The sequence below is a fragment of the Coturnix japonica genome, chromosome 4 (genome assembly GCF_054131305.1).
Source record: "Coturnix japonica strain WE chromosome 4, WE-NBRP24, whole genome shotgun sequence".
NCBI classification, from domain to species: Eukaryota; Metazoa; Chordata; class Aves; order Galliformes; family Phasianidae; genus Coturnix; species Coturnix japonica.
Window position 1 is genome coordinate 8,532,181 of NC_140666.1, and position 27,192 is coordinate 8,559,372.

The 27,192-nt window shown below is 42.2% G+C and overlaps 1 protein-coding gene and 2 long non-coding RNA genes across 6 annotated transcripts in view; 2 read left to right on the forward strand and 1 right to left on the reverse strand.

Annotated features, from left to right (window-relative positions):
• The first annotated feature begins 1,450 nt into the window (after positions 1–1,450).
• LOC107312558 (uncharacterized) lies at positions 1,451–10,833 on the forward strand. The gene is made up of 3 exons (XR_001554516.3): positions 1,451–1,735; positions 4,545–4,685; positions 10,639–10,833. It is a non-coding gene; the product is annotated as an uncharacterized LOC107312558 (long non-coding RNA).
• On the reverse strand, positions 3,621–8,286 carry LOC146760924 (uncharacterized). 2 transcript variants are annotated; one of them, XR_014945055.1, is made up of 4 exons: positions 8,177–8,286; positions 7,064–7,100; positions 5,316–5,434; positions 4,061–4,636 (listed from the first exon to the last, which is right to left on the reverse strand). It is a non-coding gene; the product is annotated as an uncharacterized LOC146760924 (long non-coding RNA). The 2 variants fall into 2 exon arrangements; XR_014945056.1 differs by lacking the exons at positions 4,061–4,636; positions 8,177–8,286 and adding an exon at positions 3,621–3,755 and having other exon boundaries at positions 7,064–7,202.
• Positions 10,834–15,897: 5,064 nt separating the features above from the next.
• The window catches only part of MSN (moesin), a 37,610-nt gene continuing 26,315 nt past the window's right edge, over positions 15,898–27,192 (forward strand). The window contains exons 1-2 of one of the 3 annotated variants that reach the window (XM_015860091.2): positions 15,898–16,014; positions 20,534–20,647. Coding sequence is in view for 1 of the 3 variants with exons in the window: in XM_015860090.3 (XP_015715576.2) it covers positions 16,003–16,014 (12 nt within the window). In the remaining 2 variants the exon portion in view is untranslated. Of the gene's footprint in view, positions 16,015–18,979; positions 19,113–20,533; positions 20,648–27,192 lie in introns of those variants that run through there. The other 2 variants (XM_085544386.1, XM_015860090.3) reach the window with 2 other exon arrangements.

Consider the following 27,192-nt stretch of genomic DNA (forward strand, 5'->3'; position numbering starts at 1 on the left):
GATCTAGTAACCTGGTGACCCTGCCAGGCAGGGGGGTTGGAACTTCATGATCCTTGAAGTCCCTTCCAACCTGGGTCATTCTGTGATTCTTTGATTCTGTAAAAGGCAGTGATAAGGCAAGGGATAATGATTTTAAAGGGAAGGAGGAGAAGATTTATATTAGATATCAGGAAGATGTGGTGAAGTGCTGGAACAGGTTGCCTTGGGAGGCTGTGGATGCCCTATATCTGGAAGTGTTCAAGGCCAGGCTGGATGGGGCCCTGGGCAATCTGATCTAGTGCTTGATCTAGCACTAAATGACCTTTGAGGTTCCTTTCAACCCAGGGCATCCTATGATTAATCTTGTGAGAGTGTGTAGAAAGGATACTCCAGCTTATATTGAGGTATGCTGCTTTTAAGCATCTTCCTCTTCAGTGAACTTCTTTAATATTTGCTGTTCTTCTCACCTCACAGTTTCTTTCACATTGTTGTAAATGACCTGTCTCTTCTATCTCTTTGTATATCCTCCTTCAACTCCAGCCATCCTAGTACACATTCTAGAGATGGCCACCCTGTGTGTCTCCTTCATGTCCCACAGCTCAAAACTGTTTTTTGAGCTCTGCTAGCCCACTGCAGTGGCAATGAGCCTGAAGAATACATTCATGTCATATTTTTCAGGGAAACACAAACTGCCCAAAAGCTGGTAAGCCTAGCAGAGATACTAGTTTTTCTTGTAGAAAATCCTACCATACAGAAAACTCCCTTGTAAATTCCTAATTCTTCTATCATTTTTAGCGAGCTGGAACGGATGGGATATATAAGATTTGTGTACATCCCTGGTCCAAGCAATGCTTTAAATTCTGCCCAAACCAAACACTCTCAAGGACCTCCTGTTAAGAATCAATGTGGGTGTCACACTGTGGTATGGACTCTGGGCACAGGTAATTTGCATTCTTCCTCTGACCCAAACTTGGAAATGTGGTCTCCTCTTCCTTGGAGTCCATCAGCCTATTCAGTATATTTTCAATCCCACCTGTGTGGCACAGTTTCTGCAGCCAGAGCAAAATGTTGCTGAGATTTGATGTGTGATTCACCTGTACTGGGGAAGGGTGTATCCTCTAGTGCCTCATCAGGCCAAGTTTTTGGGCTGCTGTACTAACACAGCATGTGTATGGCCAGGGGCAGGGGTTGACAATTTGCTGTTTGTGAGTGATAATGGGAGAGACATCCCTTCAAAATATGCCTTTCTATCTCTCTACCCTGCTTGCCTTTTTTTCTCCTTCAGTGTTGTCACCTTGTAGTATTTTAATCAGAGGAAGCAGATATACCAAGGAAGTCAATGGTGGGGGTGAGGCAGGGAGGGGGAAACAAGAGGAAAATCACATCACAGCCCAGTTTGCCAGTATAAACACTCGATGATTTCCTGTTATTGTAGCCTAAAATGTACTGTGACATCACTTCCGGACCTCCCAGAATCACCCAGAAGGAGGAAAAGTCAGCATTCCCAGCCCACCCCCAGCGTGATTCCAGGGGATTCAGACCCTATAAGGCAGTGAAGCTCTGTGAGCAGTGAAGATTGAGTTTTGAAAGATTTCTTGTTCTTGGTGATGTGGGGATTTCACAAACAGGAAGAACTGCTTTTACTTTTCCTAAAGAGGAACCGTTTATACCTCATGATACATCGATGCCTGGAACTGGGCTCGCTTTAAAGTAGAGCGGAAATGTAAGAAATGCTCTTAGCAGAGGACAAGCAGAGGTAAGCTCTCCCCCTAATCATGCCAGCTATTTGTTCCAGACATCCTCTTTTTACAGTACTCACTTCTAGTTCCACTCCACAAACAGCGTAATTAAGTCAAAAAGCTGTAGATAATATAGAGTGGTCCAATATGATATTAAATTGATAATTCTGAGTAATAATTCTAGTCCCAAATGTGGCACAGCCTGCCAGTGAAACGTTCTTCCTCCTTTCCTGTGTACTACATCAGAAGACATTCGTCTGGAAAATGAAGAGCTGAGCTATTCTGAGCTCAGATACATGAACTGTCCTGGGATTTGACTCAACCAGTCAGATTTGTGTCTCAGTTACAGTTAATCCTGATTCACTGTTCTCAGTTTGTGCCATAGCTTTTCTGGGAGGGATAAAAGTTGGCTGAATCCACACCCACCCTTCAGCCGCACTTTGTGACCAGCCATTCAGGCAGACCACTGTTGGATACCTGAGATTTTTTTTCTTCATCATCAGAGTAACAAACTTCAGCAGTATGGTACTGTAACTGTAGTTATTTGGACTCAGACCATCCTGTCTGCCAAATGCTTTGCAAACATGAATACAAGGTAATATTTTCTTCCCCAAACAGGAGAAATTACTATCTTCACTTGAAATGTAAACAGACTGAGGCACTGACATTGAACAAAAACCACCTTTTAAAATGGAACTTATTCTCCTTATTCTCTTCACTTGGTTTTATACTAATCCTATATACCTAAACATTGTCAGCAAATTGAATTTGATCACAAAGTAGATTTTAATGGTCTGAAGAAAGTCAGTCAGGAGAAAAATGATTTTAAAAAAAGTCTAGTAAATAAAACATGCTTGGGGTTTGACATCAAAATAAACAGAATGGTCTTGCAGTTTACTGGATGAATGTAACAGGCATGTGTAAGTTTTGCTGTTATTACTTGACCTTGGATTTACTGGAATACAAAAGGGAGTTGTCCCATTTCTGCTATTTTGGGTAGGAGAACCAGGCCATTCAGTTCTTTGCCATGCTGAGTTCCTTTCAAAGCTATTTATATAAGATGATTATCACTCATTGAGTAGTTTACTCTTCATTGCCAGCATCGCCCATTTGCATTGCTGGGAATTTAAGTTTATGCACAACTAATGCAGAACCCTGCATCCACTGAAATCAAGACCTAGGAACCTTAATGTAAGTACCAGGAAAGCAAATTACTCAGGTATCATTGACATGGCTATGGAGTATTGAAGCCCTGATTTCTATAATTCTGCATCTCATCTGAGGGCTGAGGCTTGTGTGTTCTTGGCAGAAGAGGTAAGGAAAGGTGCTCTTTCTGAGCACTGAATTTACCAGATCTAATGTGCAATTATTCTGGCTTTGGGATTTTTGTTGATATGCATTAAAAAGATATGGCCTACCAAATAGCAGAGGAGCCAGCAGCAGGGATGAGTACCTGATGACAGATGAATTATTGCTGTTATGCATTTGTAGGTATCTGATATGTTTGGTGTGGTGTAAATATTCATCAAGATGTTATGTTCTGCATTTCTAGGGTGTCGATCCCTTCTGTGCAATTATACAATAGCACAGTTATACAGTCTATAGGTAAACAGAGGTTAAACAGATGTTTTGTATGAAAAATTGTCATGATAGAAAGATAATCTATGGTAAATGGAAAATGCTGACTGATGTTGAAGGTTCGCAGTAAACTCCACGAAGGAGAGATCTCCAGAGAAAGAGATCCTGCCTTAGTGGTAGTCTGCCCTTACATGGGATCTGGGAGAGGTAGAGCCAAGCTCCAACCCATTTGGTAGCACAGCTGAATTACCTTCACCTGTGCTCCCACAGCTAATTCATTGCTTGCCTCAGCTGGATCACCAGAGGTTCAGGCTGTGATCAACAGTTTCCCATACACCCTCTCATGCAAGAAAAGATGGTGCTATGTCAGTATGTTCTCTGTTCCCATGGCACAGGATTGACTTGCTCATGCAATGCTGCTCTTCACTTTGTGTATTCACCGCAGTCTAATTCTGTTCTCTGTGGAGAAATGGGTTTAATTAGTTATCTCAATTCTTCAATCCTTGGATGAAAAGGATCCTTTATCCTGCCTTGCTGTGCTGCCACATCTTTTTTTCTGTCAAAAGCAAAGTAGCGTTTTGGCTCAAATATGAACCTTCATTTATTGCTTGTATTTTGTGAAGCAATGTGTGCATATCTAATGTTCTGCAGCCTTTCAGGTGTTCACAAAGCTAGTCAGTGCTAGTTGACATGGAGGCCCATTGTAATCCTGTTTTCCCTTCCCATTATTCTATAAGAGGAAACAAGAAAACTTCCTGCAGGTATGGAGGTGAAAGGAGGTTATTTATTTCTGTAATACACAGCTCTTCCATGCATCAGCAATCAAAGCAGGCAACTCTGTAAATCTCATCTGGGTACACAGCTATTCGTGTGTTGTTTTCTCCCATTATTCTTATGCTGGTATTGCCAGCAGCTCTCTTTGTGGAACAATCTACAGCAAATTCAGCTTGCTTTAGCAGAGGATGTTGGAGTAGATGTTCTCTTAAGGTCCCTTTCAACCAGTGTGATTCAGGGAATGCCAGCAGACAAAATAAAGGCTAATGTGTTATGGTTGCTGCTCTCCTTATTGTTGATTTTTATTTTTAATTATTTTTTCATAAACAAAAAGGGGTAAAAAAAATGGCTCTGCTGTGCAGTTTTAACCTTGCTGGTGTGAATCCTGAGGAAACATGCAGCATGGGTGTGAGATGAGGGAAACCCTATCATCACAGCTGCCAAAAGCAAAATGAGACCTTTGATGTTTCCTAGCTCTTTGTGTATAAACTGAAGCAGAAGGCAGAAAGATGTCACAGTGGAGGAGGACCAACACAACGTGCTATTGCTGTGTCTTTGCTCAGCTCCTACAGAACACAATGGAAAACTTCTGATGAACGATTTGGAGAGTCAAAGGTAAATTATTATTATTATTTTTTGTGGTTTTTTGCTGCTTTTATCAGATGCAGGTCTTAACCTGAAGTGTCTTTTTATATCTGTAATGCTGATACATGTCTCATACTGATATGGATGAATGAATATGATGATGAAATGATTCAGAAGCCAAACCTCATGGTTTATGAAACATAAAAATAGGAGTATGATTTAAAGTACTAAAATATGGTCAGTATTGTGGACCAGTCCTTTGGTGAGAATATCTTATACAGTGTAAAGTTTAGAACTAAACCTTCTTTCACAGGAGTGTTTAAGCACTTCCAGAGATATGGAGCTAAGTCTTCTATTATTTTAACATTGACGTTCATTGTAGTGAAGTAAAGCAATATTGCCAGTGTTTATGATTTAGCTTTGAGGATTTTAATATCCACAGCTTTTTTTTTTTTTTTTTTTTTTTAAATGAACCTGAGGTCCTGGAACTGGGTATGTGTGGGTGTATATACATATTTTTTAAGTCTACAATGGTAAGAATAATGAAGATAATTACTTCAAACATGAAAATAGTGATTTGGGTGCAGCTAGGGAGCAAAAAATCTCAAACTCATTCTCTAGTTCACAGTGTGTTTCAAAACATGTACGTTTTTTCCTTACTTTGGATGTCCTGCTATGAGTGACACGAAGAGAAGCTAGGGAGTTCACACAAGCATCCGATCAAGCTCCTTCCAGCAAACTGGGTGTCTGCTGATTCCAATTAGGTGCTCCTCTGGTAGCTGTCAACAGAGGAAATCAAGTGTTGTCTGGTAGTCTTAGAGCTCTGTGAGGCAAGTTGCTTTTTCCCTGCAGAGACAAAGACTTCAGCACCCTGAACTATGAGGCCCCACTCATATGGCCAGTAATTGGTGCTGTAGGAAATTGCTGCACCCTGTTTATCCCCACCATCTCTCTGAAACAATGGCACTGTGAGTACAGGGAGGCTCGCTGACAGGTTAGTGAAGCCTTGTGCTGTGATTCAGGGAAGAGGCAGCTTGACCCATGCCCTGCTGCTTCTCTCTCAGCATTCAGAAATCCAGAAGGTCCATTCACAGACAAAAGTTTGATACGTTGAGACTCAGCCCTGGGAGTGCCAGAAGGCTGTTTAACTCATTGGCTTCAGTGAGGACTTCTGATATTTCATGTGCTCTTGAGGATCCATCTTTTCTGCTTAATGATTAGCTGTATACTGAGAAAGAATTGTTCACAAAGAGGGAATTTGGTATGCTGATTGCTGTGTGGTTTCTAAAATAGAATGGTATGGAGGACTTCTGTATTTTCAAAGCACTGTACAACCTTCATAGAATCAGTTGAGTTAGAAGGAACCCTTAAAAGTCACCTAGTGCAACTCCCCTGCAATGAAGAGGGACATCTGCAGCAGTGTACAAATCCTCCCTGCCCCCAGGATTGCTGAGTATGGATGTTTCTGTTCATGAAGGGAAAAGTCATCTAGGCTTGGAAGTAGTCTTAAAATATGTTTAGGATTGGAAGATCTGGTTTGACGCTGGGAGCTTTTTTGTAGTTTTAACTCAGGGAATTTTATAAAAACAAAAAACAAAAAACCAAAACAAACAAAACAAGACAAGAAACTTCAAAACCAGAAATTAGTTGCGTGAGAGGAAAAAACTGCAAGACAAAGGAAAAACCTTATGGCTGTTTTGGACATATAAGCTTGTAGTCCCCATGAAGATAGAAGAATTCTCCTGAAAAACAGTAGGCATTACTGGGATGGAGTATTTGCTTTTCTGTGTGTATGGGAAATAAAACATCTTTATATTAGCCACCCTTATACTGTGTCTATTGCTGAATGGCAGTCAGTTAGGACAGAGAATATCTAATAACATTGTATATATGCATGCATCCATTCATCTACTTACTTATCCATATGTTATCTACATATCTATCCATTTACCCACCTATCCATCCCTGTTTTTAATGACCAACTGTCCCTCTCTGTATTTTAAGAACAGAGATGGAATGGCAAGGGAGTGCTTTGTGAAAACCTAGGAAATACAAATTATGTTATCTGCTATGTCTGTGTCAAACTGGGGCTGTGTGGTGCATCACTGTGGAAAAAAGAAAGGACTGCATATACAGTACTGGGGGGAACCAGTACTGCCCAGGGGTGTCTGCCTCTCAGAGTCACGTAATCCTGACTTCAGATCACACCTTGTAGCATTAACAGGGTGGGAGGGAGTTCCCTTCACTTGTGAGCGAGCTGGGTGGGAAAGGTATTGTGAACACTTCAGATTATACTCCAGCCCAAGGAATCTCCTGCACAATGATGCACTGTTTTTTACAATTAATTAATTGTCTATTTGCTTTGAGGCTGCTCGATATCCTAGCACAGAAGCAGCAGTAATACTTACCTAGACAACATTGCCTTCTGTCACGGATTGATTCTCACTTGGAAGAAAAGAAGAAAAAAACACAACAATTCAAGTAGGAGCCAAAAATAATGTCTCCTGTATATAGCATTCCTGCACTGGAATAAAAATGACTGGCAACTCCCTGTGTATTTTTATGACCTCCAAAAATAAATCTAAATCTCAGGAAAAAATGAATGATGCCACGGAAAGAACTGGTAAAGGGTGATTTGTCTGTAACGGTGCTGAGATCATCTTCTATATTATGTGTCACTAGCTGGAAACATGGGCCATTTTTCTCTCTCCTCTTTATTGCTAGGACTGAAGTGCATCAATTTTGATGAAGTTTCAGTACAGTGGGGAGAACTGATGTAATGTTCACATGAAAACTGAGAGTTCCCTCCTGCTCTGTGTGAACTGGATCACTGTGTCAATGAGGAACCCTGGAGTAGTAGGGAGAAGCTAGATTTATAAGCAGCAATACCAGCAAGTTTGTATGCGAGTGCTAACTTGTGGGTAAGATTTTTGGGGAAGCACATACATTCAAGGAGAAGAAGTTTTTTGTCCATGGATGAGGCTGTGGCATTTTGCAGAGGGGAGGAGAGATAAGGAGCCAACTCCAGAACTACAGGTTAACAATCAATGCAGCATTGGCCAGCCTGGCCCCCAGGTATGCCTTGGGTTTCCTGAGGCTGAGGACACTATTCTGTCTGTACTGGAGCTTGTCTGCCTTGAAGGTTACTGTCCCCACAGTAAATCTACATGTCTCCATGCTCCCCAGTTTAGTTCTACCAGCTGACATAGCCTAAAATTTGTTCTAATAAAAATGCTTAAACAAGTTCAATAGACAAACAGGTTGTTTTGACAGGTAAGCATGTCTACTTTAAGTAGTGAGGCTGTATAGGTGTAATTACAAAGTGAATGGATCACCAGAGGATATATAAGGAAGAAACTCGCAGTCAAGATAGATGCTCACTAGCATTAAGGCTTACCACAAAAGCTCCACACAGGAGCAATCTCCAGAAAGAGATACTACCTTAATGGTGGTTGGCCTTAAATGGGATCCAGGAGAGGTGGAGTCAGGCTCCACTCTTTCTGGGAGCACAGCTGAATTACCTTCACCTGTGCTCCTGCAGCTGACTGTCACTTGCCTCAGATGGGTTAATCAGAGGTTTAGGCTGTGATTAATAGTTTCCCATACAGTGGTGTAATAGGGTCGGATCTGGAAAACAAAACAGCTGCAGTTAAATATCTAACATGGACATGAAATGTGTTTCAGAGGGAGCTTATTTTGGAGACACTCTATTCTTGCCTTGTTAGCCAAATTATTGCTGCAGCTCATTAGATGTATTCTTGGATCACATCTTCTGGCCTATTTTCATCCAAAGGGAATTTAGTCTACCAATTATGAGGCTACAGCACAACAGGAAATGAAATGCAGTGAACAGGAAATTCACTTCAAAAAACAACTCCTGATCTGAACTAAAAAGTTAGTGTAGATGCAGCTTACTAATAGTCTGGTGGTTGAGTAACTGGTGATTCTCATGGGAGTTTTGTTTAGTGATGACGGGAGGGCTGAAAACTTCTTAATCCAGCTCAGTTACAGCCTACATACCATACAGGCCTGCAGCTGAATGCACGACATCTCAAACCACTGCCAACATCAGAAGCAAGGCTGCCTGAGCATTAACATGTAGCTTATTTACCAGCTACTGCTTCAGGACAGGTAATTCCTACTTATGATAGTTGATTCTGGAGGAATAACTGTGTTCCCTCTCCCACAATGGCTGTTAAATGGCTTATGAGTTGTAGTGGAAATGCTAAATTGTGGCTTGGAAGAGTGATTGAGCACCTGGTGGGAGCTCAGGTGCATGCAGACCCAGCCTGCATTTAAAGGTTGGCAGTGGAGGTGAGGGTATTTTGCTGGGGATCCTTGCATACGTGAGGCCTTCCAAAGGTAAGTATATTTTCTTTCTTTCTGTTTGCGTTCACAGCTGCTATATTTGGGCTTATCCATGTTTGCTGTAGTCTAATACTTTGCTACCCTTCTATTATTTCTATACTTTCCATTGCGTTGCATTATGTGAGAATAAAGGATGATGGGCTTGGGCTGGGAACATCCTAGGACATTTGATTGAGCCTTCCTGTGCATGTAAGAAGGCACTGAGCAGCTTTCTGGAGTCATGAGAGCATGAAATGGGATCATGAAGCAGATCATTTGTGTAAGAGGGCTTATGTTCTGCTGTCCCAGCTGGACCTAAAAGGGAAATGTGGACAAGGATAATTGCCCAAGAGACTAAGAGCTGCTTTTAAGTGTTCTTGAGAGCCCCAGGCTTCACTAAAATGCAGCTTTTGCTGAGAGCTGGTGACAAAAGCGAGCTCCTCTGCCACTTGCTCTCCAGCTCACTCAATCCTGCATGTACATACATAGCACTGGGGTTGTATCCTGCTGTCCCTGAGGTTACTGATAACCTTGATCAAGACCAGTGTAAGGGTCTATTATTCTCTTACTCTGAGTTTGAATTGTTCAAGTAAGCAAGGAAATTTTCAGGTTAGCAGGCTGCACCACCACTTCCTATAAAGAACAGAATGTACAAATTGATATGCTGTAATATTGAGAAGTTAAAATCCTGCCATACAGCAGTATTTGTGCACCTACAGAGTAAGTGGATCAGAGAGGCGCCTGAATGACTTTCCACTTGTTCTTGGCAACTGTGCAACATTAAGAAATTTAGATCTCTTGCTGTGCATGATGATATAAAGTACCAAGATGTGGAGAGTTAGACTCCTTGATTATCTACATCTATTATGCAAATTTCAGTTGGTGGTATTTCAACACGATCTGATAGTGATAAGACAAGAGGAAATGGTTTTAAACTAAAAGGGGAGTTTTAAGTTAGGTGTGAGGAGGAAATTCTTTCAGTGGTGAGACCCTGGCATAGGCTGTCCAGAGAAGTGTGGGCGCCCCATCCCTGGAGGTGCTCAAGGCTAGGCTGGATGCACTCTTTACACTGTCAGTCTCTAAATAAATAAAAATAAAAAAATCAGCAAACAATTATTTGCAATTAAAAGTTCAGAAACTGTGTATAAATGTTTACTAACAAACAATTAACAGGAAGTATAGCATCTGCACTGTTGCCTGAAACCTGAACATGAAAATTTTGTCTGTACTTCTAGGAGAGCCAATATGATTACATTAATTTTATAGCTGGGCTAATAAAAAGAGAAAGCATTCAGTCAGCCAAAAAACAAAACAAAACAAAAAACACCATTTCAACAAGCTGATTTTTCTTAGGATGGAATTTGTGAATTTTCAGTGTCTCAGGTACTTTTACTTTGTTCAGGGAGAAACAAAAATTGGTCATTTTCATATGAAGAAGAAACCAGTGACCTTTGAACAGTAGTGTAGGCAGATCCTGTGTAGATGGCAGCCACGGGGCTTACGAAGAGATGAGATTTGTTGTTGCTGTCACTGCAGAGCTCTCACTTTCCTGTTCACTGCTTTCTACTCCCATTAAATAAATAAATAATAATAATTAAAAACTCTTCATTTCCTCCTCCACACATTCTTTCTACAGCAACAAAGAATGACTGAGTGGTCAGATATTCTTCATATGCATTTTGAAGATTTTTTTCCATGGATGCTGGCATGACGATTGGGGAAATCTTTAATGAAGGCTTGGAGAATCATAGAATCCAGAATTATATGTGATTCTGGGGGGAGGAGAGGGGCGTGGAAGAAAAGAAGAATATGAATAAACAGTTTAAATCACCTCTTTTTTCATAATGTGTTTTTTGGAATAGATATCAACCTCGAGATAGAGCCTATTTTACTGCCATCTCAGTGTACTTGGTTTCTAACTAAAGGATTACTAATGGTCTCTGTGATTCAGAGTCTATTGCAAGTAACTTTTAATAATTGCTCTGATGTGAAGACAGTGAAAGTGATAATCAGAAGCTTGCAGAGTTAATTATCTTTCCTTTCCTGCATCAGCATCAAACATGCGCTTGTACTCAAACCTATTTTAGCTCCTCCAGGAGCCTTTTATGGGGAAGATAGTGGCTGACTTTGATTGTTAATCTCTGCATATCGGGCCCCTGGCTGGTGCCCAAGCTAGATCCAGATTAATCTCATAAATTACTCCTTATAGGAAACTGTGTCTGTGTGTATCTCTGCAAGGAGAGGATAGTCAAGAAAAAGAATTTACAAAAGAAATGTGAAATATTTGTCCTTCCACAGGTTTCTTTAAATCTGAGTTTAAAGCCCTTGTAGCCAATAAAAATTACAGCTCATTGTTTCACCCATCACTAAAATGGAAGGGAATACAGGATTTCCTCAAGCCCTTGCAAAAAATAAGAAATTGATAACCACTTAGTGAAGAGTTGATCATGATGTGAAGGCAATTAGCAGAGCTCTGGAGGACTGGACTCCAGTTGTAAGCTCTGAGTACTACAGAAACAGTGATGCAAGAATATCCTCTGAATAATCACCCAGAAAATAAAGCATGGGGGATGAAGATCTGGAGGAGGCACGATGTGTGTAGAGAGGGAGAATGAAATGCTTCAATAAATATTGCCTCTTTGAGATTCCTCAACTGATTATGACAACCTTGAAATAAATATCACTTGCCTTCTGTTTCTTAAGAAATGACTTTATAGATCAGCAGAATAATGGGTTAAAGCAGGAAAATGTATCTGTGACAGCTTCCCATGGTGATGAGAGATTAATTAGAACTGTAAATGTCTCTGACATCTTGTCACAGGAGTTGTTGTGCATCTTATGAAAGATCAACAAAGACCATCAGTCGCTGTCTATACTGAGTAAGCTTATTCTGCTTATTAGTCCAGGACAGGCAAACTACTGACACTTGTGTGAAGAACTCTGATACTTCTAATAAACTTGGCAAGAATTGACACAATAATTTGCTCTCACTTCATTTATCTCAAATTCAGCCCTGATATAATTCTGCTGATTCCCCTGGAATATACCTTGTAAGGCCTCCTTCCTTCCTGATCTAGAGCTCCTCCTTTGTCATCCTGAGAACTAAAGAGAAAAGGCCCTGGCTGTTCTCCATGGTTGCGTGGATGAATAGTAGCAAGCCCTACCCAGTGTATCACAGCAGCAGAGGCCTGCCTCTGCTGTTTCCTGTTATGATCAGGCTCTCTGCAGCTAGAGTCTAGCAGTGATGTTTCATTGCAGGTGTTGGTGATCCACATGCTCTTGGGCATGATTTTGTTTTAATCAGACAGAATGTACTGATCTGAATAACCCACTCAGAACTGACTTCTCCCTGGTTCCTGTTCAGTAATGGGGGTCCTTCTATGGTACTTTTTCATTCTCTTGTACAGCCTCTGTGTGCATTTACTCCTGATTATTACATTATGAAATGTTCAGAAACCCTCAGTGTGTAAGTGCATTCCTGATAGATGCCTATCCAGTGGCCACCTGTATAAGAGCCACCTACTGAGCCTCTGAGCGGCTCTCAGGCTCTCTGGGAGTCACAGAATCACAGAATGGCCTGGGTTGAGAAGGACCTCAAAGATCATCTAGATTCAACCCCCCTGTCATGGGCAGGGATGACAACCACTAGACCAGGCTGCCCAGAACATGAAATGACTTGCTTGGTGTCCTTAGCTATTGTCTCAGAACTCCTGATCTCTGAGTCAGAAAGGCAGGAGTCCTACTTCATCATCACACCAGTGCCATTAACTCAGCCCCATATCAAATGCCTGAGAAGGAAACAGCAGGAGAGAGAGAGAAACAACTCCCAGAGAGTGCCCCAGAGAGCTGCTCTGGGGCACAACTGAAGATCTTCGCTTAAGAATCCAAGTAATCTTCCTTTCTGCAACAAAGTCTGCCAACACTGCACATAAGCACCTGCTGGGCTTTTCACCTCTAGACTCTAACTGCAAAGAGAGTCTGATCATAACAGGAAACAGTGGAGGCAGGCCTTTGCAGCTGCGATTCATGGGTAGGGCTTGCTACTATTCATCCACAAAGGCCACATACAACCATGGAGAACAGCCAGGGCCTTTTCTCTTTAGTTCATGATATGACAAAAAGGTTTTCTAGGTTTTATACATACAAAGCTTTGAATCATCCTGTTAAGAAAGTATGAATTGATTCCTCCATCATCCATACGAATAATCTCTCTTGATTAGTTTGAGATTAAATAGGCCAGGAGTACTTTTGCCCATCCTCTTGTGCTGAGAAGGTGGCAGTGTCAATCTCCTAAACTCATATTGTTCCAATCCTACGTAGCTTTCTGAGCATTTTTACATCACTGCCTTTCACCCAACCTGGCAAAGTTTATGCCCATTCATTGTTTTGTCCTTTCTAGTTGTGTTATCTATTATTTGAGCTGCAAATATTTGGAGTCAGGTCCCATAATATCTGTTAGATTCCCCTTTGTTCTTCCCACTGCTGTGAGAATTTTAAAGCATAGAAAGCAAACAACATGACAAAGGTCATGGCTGTCTAGTGAAGTTCCCACTGGTAGGATAAAAGGAAATATAACCCTGTTTTCAAGAAGGGAAAAAAAGAAGTTACAGGGAACTACAGGCCAGTCAGTCTCACCTCTGTGCCTGGTGAGATCATGGAGCAGATTCTCCCAAAGGCCCTACTATGGCACAGGGAAAATAAAGAGGTGACTGGTGATAACCAACACGGCTTCACCAAGGGCAAGTCATGCCTGACAAACTTTAATGATGGAGTTATGGTGTCAGTGGATAAAGGAAGAGAAACTGACATCATCTACCTGGACTTGTGCAAAGAATTTGACACTGTCCTTCATGACATCCTGGTTGCCAAATCAGAGAAAAATGGATGTGATGGCCGGACCACTCACTGAATGAGGAATTGGCTGGATGGTTGCCCTCAGACTGGATGGAGTTTAGAGCAGCCTGATCTAGTGGAAGGTGTCCCTGCCCATAGCAGAGGGTTGGAACCAGGTGATCTTAAAGGTCCCTTCCAACCTAAACCATTCTGTGATTCTGTGATTCTTTCAAAGCTATGAGAAAGTTCCAGGTTACCCAGAATTAATCCAATAAAACTGTATACTGAAGAAAGAACTCATGCTAAATAGTTCTTCTTTTATTTTTTTTTCCAGACCACATTACTGACGTGCTTTTTTCTGCCTGAAAGAACACATGATCTGAACACAACCAAGATAAGAAATCCCCAGAGAAATATGAGAGCCTCTCCTAGAAGAATGCTTAAAATTCTGAAATATTTGAATATCATCTAGGCCCTGAGTGGGCTGGAAATCATGGCATTTTTGAGGCCCTGGACAATGTTACTTATCTGTACAGACTCCTCCAAGGAGGAGCTTTTGACAGCTGACTTTTAAAACCTCATCCTTCAGTTGGGGAGGAAAGATAACTCTTGTCTGTAGCTCTCACGGAATCCGTGGATGGGCTTGTTTTCACACGAGGCCAGGCCTTTAAAGATAGCTTAGCAAATGGACAACTTGATACTGCAATTTCTTCTCAGCAGCTGGCAAAGCTGTGGCAGAGGTCAGATCCTGTTGCAGCAGGGATTTCTGAAGATACTGTAGCAGGAGCATCCTGCAGCACAGACATTTCAGATGTCTCATTCTGGTGCTTCACAGAAGGGAAGAGGACAGGAAGTAGTAGGACAGAAGGTAAAGCTTGGTGACTTCCTTTTGCTTTGTCTCACCCATTCAGACTGCTTACAGTATGCTTGATATATAGTTAATGAGCACACCATGAGTGCAAATATGATTGCTTTGGATCCAATTGTTTCACTAGGAAGGGACTTCCTTCGCATCATGGCTCCTGTCCTAAGCACTATGAAGAAAACGTCAGTTAAACTGTAACTCCTTAAATATAGCAAGAAAATAGCTAGACTTTTATCATCTTCACTCTATTATCGGAATGAAAATGAATGACTAAACCCTCCAAAGAGTAACCTCAATCTTATGAATCTTATGAAAATAATGACTTTTTTTTTTCTTTTTTTTCTGTCAGTTATGTTCAAAGTCCCAAATGAGATTAAACACCTTCTTTAAAGCCCTGTGAAAAGGCTGGAGCTTGGCTTTGTCCATCAGCGGCTCTCTCCCAGTGATACCACAGGAAGCTTTGGAGTGGCCCTCATACTATTTTCACCCATGGATTTGACAGCTCATTTATACCAGGTAATTATGGTGACGTTCTCCGAGGAGGCTGGAGGACCAGGAGTGGTGAATCTGCCAAACTACAGGAAGCCACAGCCTCTTCGGTTATGCTTTTCAAATACCTGAAGCCGGTGGAGTGCTTCGTAGTGAAACAGGCAGCTATAAGAACGTTGTACATGATAGCATGCTCAGTGAATGCCTTCATGAGTCAGAGACCATCGACTTACCACACCACCGCTGAGCTGCACCCGCTGCGCGCAACTCCGACTAAATGAATGACAAAAGGGTCTATCACACACCACTGCTGTCTTCCTATTCTGAAAATCGTAACTGCTCGTAACACAGGGCTAATGTTTAAAATAATGCTTTTAGAAAGGACCAGAAGTTCCAGTGACATATACGATATGCAAACAACCTTCGCATCATGGGGCTTTCCCGGTTTCTCTGGCTCCTGATTTAGGGGACGACGGACCACTCCTCAGTGTTTGCCGCACTGGGCCTCAGCCGCTGCCATCCACAGCGCTTCCCTCCCGAGGTCGCCCCGCAGAGGGTCCTTTCACGGGGTCGAGGCCTGCCGTAGTCCCGGCGGCGTCTCCCAGCCCCGCCTTCCGACGTCGCGAGGCAGGAACGCGCCGCGCCCTGCTAACGGGGCCGGGCCGTGCCCCGGGTACAGCCCCAAAAGAAGGCGGCCGCCGGCGGGGTGGGGTTTGCGCCGGGACAGGCGAGCGGGAGAGTCCCGTTAGAAGCAGTGCGGAGAGCCTCAACAGCGCAGGACGAGCAGTCAGCTGTGTCCAGGACGCCGGGAAGATGCCGAAAACGGTGAGTGTCCCGCAGCCGCTCCGGGAGGGTGAGCCGGCTGTCCGGCCCCGAATTTCCTCCAGGGCCCGGCTGGAGGAGGGATGGCGGAGCTTCGGCTGCCCGCTCCGCGGGGCTCCGGGAGCTCTTCTTGGCTGGGCTCGCCCCGTTCCTGGCGGCTGGGCTACGGGGGCACTGGCGGAGGCGGCGGCCACGGATCGGCCGTGACCCGGGGAGGGAGGGTCAGACCGTCGAGAGCGCAGCGCGGGCCCGGCGGTGAGGATGCGGCGGGTGGGGAGGGATCCGCCCGCCCCTCCATCTTGTGCTGCGCTCCTCGCTGGCCGCTTCCTGTCCCGCCGCAGCATCCCGCTCCCGGAGGGGCCGGGCCGGGCGAGAGGCGGCCGCCTGACTAGCGGCGAGCTGGACAACTCCCTCCGGGTGCCGTCTGTCCTCCTCTCTAAAATGTCTGAATAAAGAGACGCCTTTTTGCTCTGCTCTGCTTTGCCGCTGCCTTCTGTGCTGTGAGAGCGATGAGTGAATCTTTGGAGAGCCCGATGGGGGATTAATTAAATCTGTGGCTACCTCTCACGTGCTTTGTGGAGAGGAAAAGTTTGGGGTTTTCACAACTTGTAATTAGTCAGTTCAGGTTGCTGGGGGTGGGGGGGGGGGGTGTTGTCCCAGCTTGACTCCAAGTATTTCTTGGCTAGAGAGATCTCGATACTTCAGAAAGCCTGTTCAAGTCTGTACTTGATTCTTTCTTACAGCAGGAGTTCAGTGACTAATAAGGAACTTTTTTTTTTTTTTTTTTTTTTTTTTTCATGCTTCTCAATTTAATTTGTCCTGTCTGCAGAAAGAATTGTTCCCTGCCCTTAGTTGATAAAACAGGAAGGAGCAGACTGGAAGGCTCTGGATGTTTCCTCACTCAGAATGTTCTGAAATGGCCTAGGGACTTCTGGTCTTAAACTGAAAGTCTGTATCTCTTACATCGAGAGAAGTGAGGGGGAGAACCAAACAAAATAACCACACCCCTCTATAAGGGGAAGTTGAAACAGAATCCACCCTGATTTTTATTTTTAAGTAGTTTAATGATATCATTTTAAAATAGATACTAAGTACATATTTAACTGACTTCTACTTTTCTTGCTTGCTTAAATGCCAGCGTGCCAGCTCTCGGAGACAAGGGCTGGGTTACTGTGTTTTAGCGTGTTGTTTGTTTGCTTGTTTTTGTTTTTAATTTTAAACAGTGGAGTCTTAAAGGATATAAAAAACAGCCGCTTACAGGTTGAGACGACAGTACTTTGTAAAGGTTTTGAAAGGCCTTTCTTCAAACAATAGTAATGATTAGTGAAGGGTTACTTCCTAAAAAAGGCAAAAAATTCAGTAAGATCAACAGTATTAGCTCAGTTGATGCTTTTTAACCTGAAGAGAGTTTGCAGTTGTGGAGTGACTTATCTCGAATCGGACCAAAAATCCCGAATATGTTATGGAAAGGCTTATGAGGCAGGGTTCCCTGCTGATAAGATGAACCCAAGTGTTTTGACACTGCATTACAATGTGCTTACAGCCTCCATTCAAGACACTCCCTAGGCTGGATTCACATTCACCAACTGCTGCTTTCTAGTTCTGACAGAACAGTCAGAACTGGAATTAGATAAAGAAATGTAGATGCTTTGCTATACGTTGCAGAAAGCGATTCACAAGTTTGTGCTTGTTGAGAGAGAAAGCTGAAGGCCTCCTGCTAGAGTAGTCGCTTCAGTTTCCTGCCCCATCTGCCACAACTGCAGGCCCAACTGAAGTAGTATTTTAAACATCATTTCTTGAGCTGTGGTTCACAGGAGCAGGAAATGCTGGCATAACTGTGTAATCAGTTCATGTGAAAGAAACATTCTTTCTAGCGTTCTAGCTTAAGATTTGTTAATAGCTACTTAATTCACAAAACAATAAAATGCAAGTTAATTTCCTTAATTGAGGTCAAATGTAGGTGAAACTTAAGCGGCAAGACGTAACTTTATGTAGGCTTCATCGCAAAAATAAATCCATTGTGAAGAAGGCAGATGGAGGAAATGTTCCAGGGAACAGTTCTGGCTGGGCAGGAAAAACGTTTGTGTCTAAAGTATTTGGTAGCTCTTATCATTCATCTCACCAAGCATACAGAAAATGCTGCGGCTGCTCTGTGGCTTGAGCAGCAAAACCTGTTGAGTTCTGAGGCCCTGCTTTCTGGTAAGCCAGGCTAAATGTTAACGTACCTAGCTAGAAATTGTCTGTTACATGAGATTTGTTCATGGGGGCACTATGCTTTAGTACACTATTAATAGGAGTCCAAGATTAAATCTGGTAACCTTCGAACTAGTGGCACATGATTTGCTGTTGTGAAGTGTAATGTCTGCATTCAAGAGGAGGTTTGATTGTTAAAGGCCTAGTAGACTATGCAGAAAATGCATCATAGATCTGCTTACTAATCCTGCCACACTCTTCACAGGAAGGCTTCATTGTTTTATCTTGAGTGCTCTTATAACTAAGCGGCCAACTCCTGTTTATATATATTTTTTTCTAAGATATGCAGGATGCAAACAGTTGAATCACTCGTGAAAGAGGACATATAATTCCCCCCACACTTTGTATTGAAAAGGGATTGCAAGTGGTTGCTTGGTAAAGTGCCTCTTGCAAACTGTTGTCAGTTTCAAGCTCTGATGGTTGTGAGAAGACAGTTGGCTGTGATTGGCTGTGATCTCATGTTCACTGTCTTGTACTCTATTCTTGAGCTGAATGTCACGCTAGGTTCCAAATCTTGATAAAAATGAATGAATTGTCATATTGACAGTGGGTCCAAGCCCCATAGTTAATTGCTTTAACTTTAATACTGCAAGAAACATTTTAGCCGGGGAGAAGTAATGGAAAGACTTTTGTACTATTCACATCTAATTTGACAAAACTACTATGGTAGTTCAGATTAGAAATAAAGTCTTATTTGTCACTGCCTTTTCCCTTAGTGTTTTCTAAAATTCAGCCTAACAGTTGCGGATAGATGCATGAAGCCTGCAGCTGATATTGATGGACCCCAGTTGGATTCCAGATGTCCTTGAGGCCACTTTTGGGACTCGAGGTCACTGTGGGACTGTGTGGTAAGAATCAGGAGATCCTGCTGGATCATTTATTGAGGTGTGGCAGCTTGCTACTAAACATTGCAACCAAGTGGCAGCTGTTAGCAGAGTCCTACATTTGTAGCATTGGATTATTTATTTATTTATTTATTTATTTATTTATTTTTCTTGTGGGCTTTTCTAGAGGTCTTCAAAGCTGGAGGTAGAGGGTAGGCAGTGATAGAACCATAGCTAGGAATGGCTGGACACTTACTTTTGGTGCCCTGGATTGGAAGTTCTATCACAGCATGATGGAATACTGAAAGCATTCCAGAGGCCTTCTGCCTACCAAGTGTTGGTCCTGGGATGTTGCATCTCCCTTTTCCCCTCCCTCTTATAACTCACAAAGTTTGGCACTGCTGATTGAAGTTGGGCTTTGATCTGATGTCGGTGTTAGCTGGTTGGGCAAACCATTGCATCTTTCTTCTAGCACTCACGTGCATTGAATTGAACTGAAAAGGTGTGACTGAGAGCTCTCAAAGGCCTTGCTTTGTATAGAAGCCGATTTTTCCCTATTGGTGAATTTCAGATGAGTTTGTACTTAGGAAGCAACAATAGCTAAAACAGTCTGAGTGTGCTCTGGGACCAGGTTAACTACCATAGTTATAGATTTATATATGCCATCGGATGTTTATACCCTACCTTGCGTTGTGTTTCTGGATTTGGCAACAGTAGCAAGGTTTTACTTCTTGGGCAGATGAACCGGTTGGGGCTGATGACACTGAGCAGAGGTTTCTGTTGGTACTTCTGAGCCTTCTATGCTGAAGTTAAACAGGGATTTTCAATAACCTTTGTGCTCTATTTATACATAATGCTAACATTTTACTTCCCTTTTTTATGAAAAGCCCTACCTCCAACTGTCAGTGCGCTACAGAAAACATCTGTTGCAGTGGTTTTAAGCCATAGCAAGGAAGGCCTATCCCGAGTGCCTGATCTAAACTGGTAGTCATGATCTAGTTTGTAAAACTAAATGACATATTATTAAGGTTGAGTGCTTATTGTATCATTGTTCAATAGGATTACATATTAGTTGACTTGATTTTTTGGCTTTTTGGTTTGTTTCTTGAGCGAGAAGTAGGCTGGTAAGGTGCATGTAATAAAAGCCCAAGGAAAGCTCTAGATTTGCTACTTCTGCTGTAAGGATCCTATGGGGAAAATAGCGCTTAATACTGCAGGACTGGCCATTACTTGCTTCTTGCAAATATTATATCACTTTATCTCATTTACAGGTAGTACTTTTTTTTTTTTTTTTTTTTTTTGGACCTACAAGGGGTTACAGCACTTCCCTTGGGGCAACTGCCTAATCTGATTAATCACCCCAGAGTGTTAATTGCAGTTCTTGCTTTTCTCATGCAGCTACTTCATAAGATGTCTTAATATGGACTCCTTTTTTTTTTTGACAGGAAACGTCATTGTTGCCTCTAGAGGAAGCTCATTTCAGTTGTTTTATACATAGCGGCTGTGATATCTGGTCTGAAGTGAATTCCTCTTTGTGCAGAGCTTGTTGATGTTTCAAGGTAGCTACATAAAAGACATGGCAAACGCAAACGGAGTGTTTCAAATACCTTCTGTCTTTTTGTGTAACTGGGGTGAGGAGGGACCCTTGTTGAGTTGCTGGGATCTCCTCGTCCTTTCTGATCAACTGACACCTCTCAGGGAAACTTGTCTGGCAGAGGTAACTCTGGCCCTGCTCCCAGTTTTAAAGGAAACTGACTAAAAGCTTCCTCTAACTACGTCATCTCCTGCACTCTTTCCTGGCTTGTTGCAGCTCAAACAGCCTTATTTGGCTTACTTGTTCTTTTCTTTTTCTTTTTTTTTTTTTTTACTTCCTCTTTTTTTTTTTTTTTTTTTCATCTTGTCTTCCCCCTCCACCCCCCCTCCTTTGCTGCAAGAAGGCTTCCCTGAATTTGCACAATAAAACTTTTGTCTGTGCTCTGTCATTGTTCTAACGATTACAGTGGAGTGCTTCAAGAAGAGTTCCAAGATCTCAGTGCTAACTCCTGGATCCCCTCCCCCAGGTGTCTTGTTTGTCTGCCCTCTCGATGTGATGACAGTGGAAATCTACATCCTCTGCGAGAAGTTTCCCTGCTGTTGCAGACACAATGATGGAAAAGCGGAAATCCTTCTCTGCCTAGGCATAGTGGGGGACATTTAACTGTTGTAAAAGGAGAGCAGCTAGTTAATTGCTTTCTTTTCCCTGGCAGTGTTTGAGAACAGCAGGGATTTTCATAGTGTGGCCAGTGTTGCTGCATCAAAGGAATTTGTTTTTACCCTATCAGAAATTTCTAGAGCAGGTTGAAGTCTCTAGATTCACAGAAAGCAAATTTTGGGCTAACCTTTTTGTAACAACTTGAATGCTTTAACTGGAAAAACCCATATAAGTGTTCTAGAAGTTGTTGACATTATACCCACCCTTCTTACTACAGTAGCTAACTGTTGGCTCTTACGGTAAACAGATAGTGCAGTAAATACTTGGTAGTGAGGTAGGAAGAAAATCACTGGTGGCTTTGGTGATTATAAAAACACAGAGTCAACTGCAGCTGTTGGGAGGCTGAAAATCTGCAAAGGCAGAGGTTTGGGCCTTATGTTTGCAAGAGGCAATTATACCTGTAGTAAATGTGGACACATGGCCAGGTGATCTAGTGCTGCTTCCCTTCTGCATGTCTCTGAAAGGAGTTCTTTACTTCTAGAGTAGCGAGGCCATCAGAAGTTCCTGGTCTATGTATATTAACTTTCTGAACCTGTATTAAGTGGGGAGAAAACATGGAAGAGTTTTAGTGATACGACTTGTGTAAAAGTTGTGTAAAATGACTTGTTTTGATGCTTCTGCAGCTGCAGCTCTCCTGAGGACCCTATTCAAAAAGTCAGGTGAACAGTGAAGGAATAATGTTCTGTTCTCATCCCAAACATGTTCACTCCCAGGCATGGAAAAGGAGTTTTTGGCTGCACATAGTTCTTTTCTTCCCATTGGCCATGGCTGGTTGACTAACAGCTACAGGCAAAAAGGAGAGAGATGCCCACAAAAGGATGAACAGATGAAAAAAGTTCTGGATCAGTTCTGTGGAGAGACATGATTATATGGCATGCTGGGAAGGAAGAGATACTTTTTTGTTTTTGCAACAGTTCTGCATAGAGATAAAGAAATATCTGAAAAGACCAGAAAGAGGATAACTGAAGTAGTGGAGTGCAGTAGTGCAAACTGATTTCTGCTTTCTTGCAAATTTGTAGCACTGTTGATCACTGTGTTGGTTGCTTAGCAAAAGGCTTCTGAAGAGGATGTTAACTTCAGCAGTGTACTGGAGTGTGAATAATGCAGAGCTTTTTTTCTGAGATTAAATCAGTGTCAGACAAGCTTACATGCAGTGTAGTAGAGAATTTTGCTACTGCTGCTGTGAGCTTTCCTGTATTCTCCAGATACACTTTTTTTAAGGCAAAAATAATATATTTTGCAGGCATGAGCCATTCTTGTCTGTTTATCGCTGGCTTCTCCTTTTCCCATTACTAAGGCCTGATGACTTCCAGCTTTCTTATTCTCTGGATTAGACATAGTTAAGGTGGGGAAATGACTAAGTAGTGGAAAAGTATGATCAATCATTTAGTCACACCATTTCATAAATGTACTTTGTTTTATGTGACACAGTCCAATAAAGCATGCAATTGTAGTCTAAATAGCTTTCGAGCTATACTGAAATTGATTCTTGAGTATTATTCCTCTGCTTTGTTGCACTGTAAAAACTGACCTGACAGACCAATTTGAGGGTGCAGAGTTAGAGCTCTCAACAATTCTGTTAGCCCTCTTGGTCTTCTTTTTTATCCTTTGAGTAGGAATAGTGATTTAAATAGCAATCCATATATGTTTCCTCAATATACTCTATAACTTTTCAGGCTGGCTGCTTGATAGGCAGGATGGTTCTGGTTATATAATTTTTCTCTATTAAAATTCAGAGCTTGTTGTTCTAACTGCTTTGTACAGGATAGCTAGCTTTCCAGCAGCTATTGTGGTCTTGCAGAACTATCAAAATTTAAGCTGAGGAAGAATCTCTAGAGGTCACCTGGTCCCAATTCATGCTCAGAGGCTAATTTCAAGGCTGGATCGCTTTCTATTGGATTGAACTGTTCAGGGTCTTGTGTTGTCTGTGGAGGAACAATAGTTCTTGACTTCTTCATACATAGCTTGGAAAGTACTTGAATTTGCAAAGTGTTATGTAGGTGCCTAGAAGTTCTTAAGGTTATCTTCAGGAGCATGGAGGGATGGAGACAGTAAAAGAGCTATTCATATATAATGAGAAAAAAAGAAAAAAGAAAAAAAAAACTATCAAAAGCAAACCCCTTTTCCTTCTCTCTTTCCCCAACATCTCCCCTCCCCCCAAGAAATACATATAAGCCCTGTTGCTGAGTGCACCTAGCTTATCTGTTCCATGTGCTGGTACAGTTGACCTACGCAAGGTGTCTCTGTCCAGCAGAAGCCTAAAAAAAATGGTTTCCCAAAGAAAGCTAGTTCTAGGTCACAAGATCGTGTCAAGCTGTCAGAGCCCTGAAGCGCAGATGGTGATGATGCATTTCAAAGGTGCTTCTTAGCAGTGGTTAAAGTACTGTTTCAGGAAACGCAGCCCTGTCGAAAGCTGGGCATAGTTTGTTTCAGTAGCAGTTCATTGAGAGTCTGAAGCTTTGTTCTTTTCTTTAAGTTGTAGCACTTACCATTCTCTGTGGAGACAACCAGGCTTTACCAGAAAGTTACCAGATACTAATGCTGGTCCAAAGGAGGCACTTGAGGGTGCATTATGGTGACAGGCCTTTTTGGATGATGTGACCACACCCTGCATGTGCTGGCAATGCTCTCTCCAGGCTGCTGCCAGCAGCTCTACACCCATCCATTTGGGAGCCTTTTGAGACGCAGGGTTCTGTGTATTCTGCTGTTGTAGCTGCTCTCCTCTATATTAGGAAAAATCAAGTGTTTGAACTATACAGAGCTTAAAAAAACAGAAGGTACTTTAGCGATCACAAGCTGGTCTTTTATAAGATACGTACAGTCCCAGCAGAGCTATTTAAAACCAAAAATAGGTTAGAGAGGGAAGAAAATGTGAGTGGGGAAATTTACACGTTAAAACGTGCTGTGGAACTCAGCTGCTTCAGGGAAATCCTTCATTTTAGAGAACTGACCTAAAAGTGTGTAGAAGCAGCCAGCCTACTTGGGACCCTGTACTGAAAGGAATTTGCAGGATTTTTCTAGCTCGCTGAAAATGATAAAACTGAAAATCACAGGATGATGAAACAGATTTACCTCACATTTGACTCTGCCTGCAGTTAAATTTGGAGGGATGGCTCATAGTCTGGGCAGTTGAATCCCACAATAAGGCTGTGTTCTAACTCCTAGAAGTCTGGCTATTGTTCAAGATACTCAGTGAGCTCTGTGAGCTGGCCAAGAACTCAGTGTGCCACGCCCAAACACTGCTTTGAAAGTCTGGAAAAGGCAGCTGCTGCGTGTAGCTGCCCTTCTTGCTCGTTATCAGCAAGCCTAAGTGCTTGATGTCTCTTGGTTGAAGAACAGAGAAGCATCTGAAACAGTTGAGCACATTTCTAATTTGTTTGTCCAAACATGAGAATCCTTCTGCAGAAGTAAGAGCTCAGTTACAGACGTGATCTTTGTGCATCTTCCCTGTGGAAATTCTCATGAATGATAAGTGCAGCTTCTGAGTGTGGCTTTCTTACTGCCCTGCATTTCAAGTTACTGTTCTTAACTGTATATGAATTTGGAGACCTTTACATAGGCAATTAGTTATTGAGTCTATTAGCCTATTAACCTTTAGGTGCTTAGCTTTCATGTGGTGTGCCTGCGTGGCTCACATTTGTTAGCATCCTGTCTTGATCTTGTTTTGAGCTCCTTCCAGCAAAATTGCTGCTTGTAATTTTGGCAGGTGTTTACTGGATGTTTGGTTTGTAAAGCCTATTAATAGTTTGAAAATTCATCTTGGCTACCAGACACATCTTCTTAACACCCTGAACTATTCTTTTGCAGCTGCTGAATGTTATGGGAAATCCCCTGCCTTTGAAATGAAGCTTGGGAGGAAAGAACTAGACTAATGCAAGTTTAAGGGGTAAACAGCTGCTAACGGTCTACTTGGAAAGTCTGATATGCTTCCAGTGATGGGTATTGGAATTGTTTCAGGTGTTCGGTTACTGAAGTAGCAGCCACGGTCATAACACTGATTTTAATGGGGAAGGTGGTGATGGCTGGACCAAAGAACTTGTTTGTAGCCTTGTAACCTGTAATTGGCATTGCCTTAAAAGTGTGCTCAATAGCTGTGAGAAATGTCATGCATGTTGCTACAGGGATTTCAAACATGCTTACTGCCCTGCTGAGTGCCTTTAAGTTGAAGTTAATGAGGGATGTGGTTAAGCTCAGACACATGAAGCACAGCCACATATTTTGTTTCTCCAGAGAGTGGCACTTTCTAGCACGCACAAAACAAATTGGTGTTTGAAAACAACCACCACCACCAACAACAACAACAAAAAACAAACAAACAACAACAAAAAAAAAACCCTCAGCAAACAAAAAACAAAGTTTGCTGGTAATGTAGAGGTCAAATAGTAGCAACTGCATATGGCTAGATTTTGCTTTGTTTTCCCTCTGTAGAGGGAACAGTAGAAGTGGGAAAAAGTTTTTACTTTTTTTTCCCCACCATTGTTTTTTCTTCATCTCTTCTGGATTTTGACTAATATAATGAAGAGTATGACAGGTACAAAAATAGTTCTCTAGGGACTGGCTTCAAACTAGCTCTAAGGGAACTGCAAATGGCAATACTGGGTCTTGGAAGAGCTACAGGAAAGCAAAGGGAGATGTATAAGGAATCTATTTATGAGAAAGGAAATGGCAAAAAGTAGAGGAACTGAACTGAGCCATTGCACAAAGTTGTGAATAAGTTATGTAATGGTTGTGTGATCTACAAATATCTGAACTTGACTGTAAATCTGAGGACTCAACCATGATGTCTTTTGCTGTCTCAGGACTCTTGTCTTGAATTACCTCTGGTCAAGCTGAAATTTGTTTGTGCTTCAGACAGTGCTGCTAGGCTCTTAGCAGCCGTTATGTTGAAATATCACTGGTAGGATGTACCTGGTTACTATCTGCTTGGCTGTTAAGGAAGGAATTAAATTCAAATAACTTTAACTGGGAAATGTGTTACTAAGGAATTTGGAGGATGTGCTGCTTAGGGGAATTCCCTGTCCTTTTCATTTTGAATGACTGACTTGGTGGTAGTCTCATGGAGAAGGACTTCTACAGGAATAGAAGTTGTCTGGGAGACTAAACCTGATCATTAATTAAACTAGGTAAACAATGTCCCCAGAATTTTAAAATTCCATGTTCTCCATTCCATTAAAATGAACTGATAAAGCTCTGGTTTTGTACAACCTTGTGTTACAGTGTGAGTTTGCTAGCACTATTGAAAAGAGCCCAGACCTTTGAAACACTGATTATGAGAAAACAGAGAAGTTGAGGTAGAGTGGGTGGGTGAAGACAGCCTCTAAAGTGTGGGGAATGTATCAGCCCTTGTGAACAAGAAATAGGCTTTTCTGAGGCTCTCTTGTGAGCTCTGTCAATTTGGTTTGAGGGAGACCTGAGCTTTTAAAAAGGATGTCCTTTGGGGTTGAAAGTTTGGTTCATCACTTGGAAAAAAGAGGCTTTGGCATATATGAGGACGCCCGAAGTAGCCATGCCAACTCAACATGAGTATCAACTCTCTTGTCTGATGGGCTTGTCCTGAGAATCCCCAGAGGTTCAACTGTCTTATCCTCTAATCAGACCCCTTGGAATATCAGGTATTGATCAGTTGTAAAAGGAGACTAAAGCAGAAAGCTTCCTGTTGCTTCTCACAATTTGCTCAAGAACCAGAAAAGCAATGAAGTACTGCTGTGTTGCTCTGCTCTGTAGGCATTACCTTTCCAATTGCAAAAGATGTCTTTAAAGAGACAGTTCTTTTCATGGTCACATTCCAGTTTATTCTTCACTGTATGAAAGAATTTTATTATCTCTAGGATGTGAACTGTCCAACTTCATCTC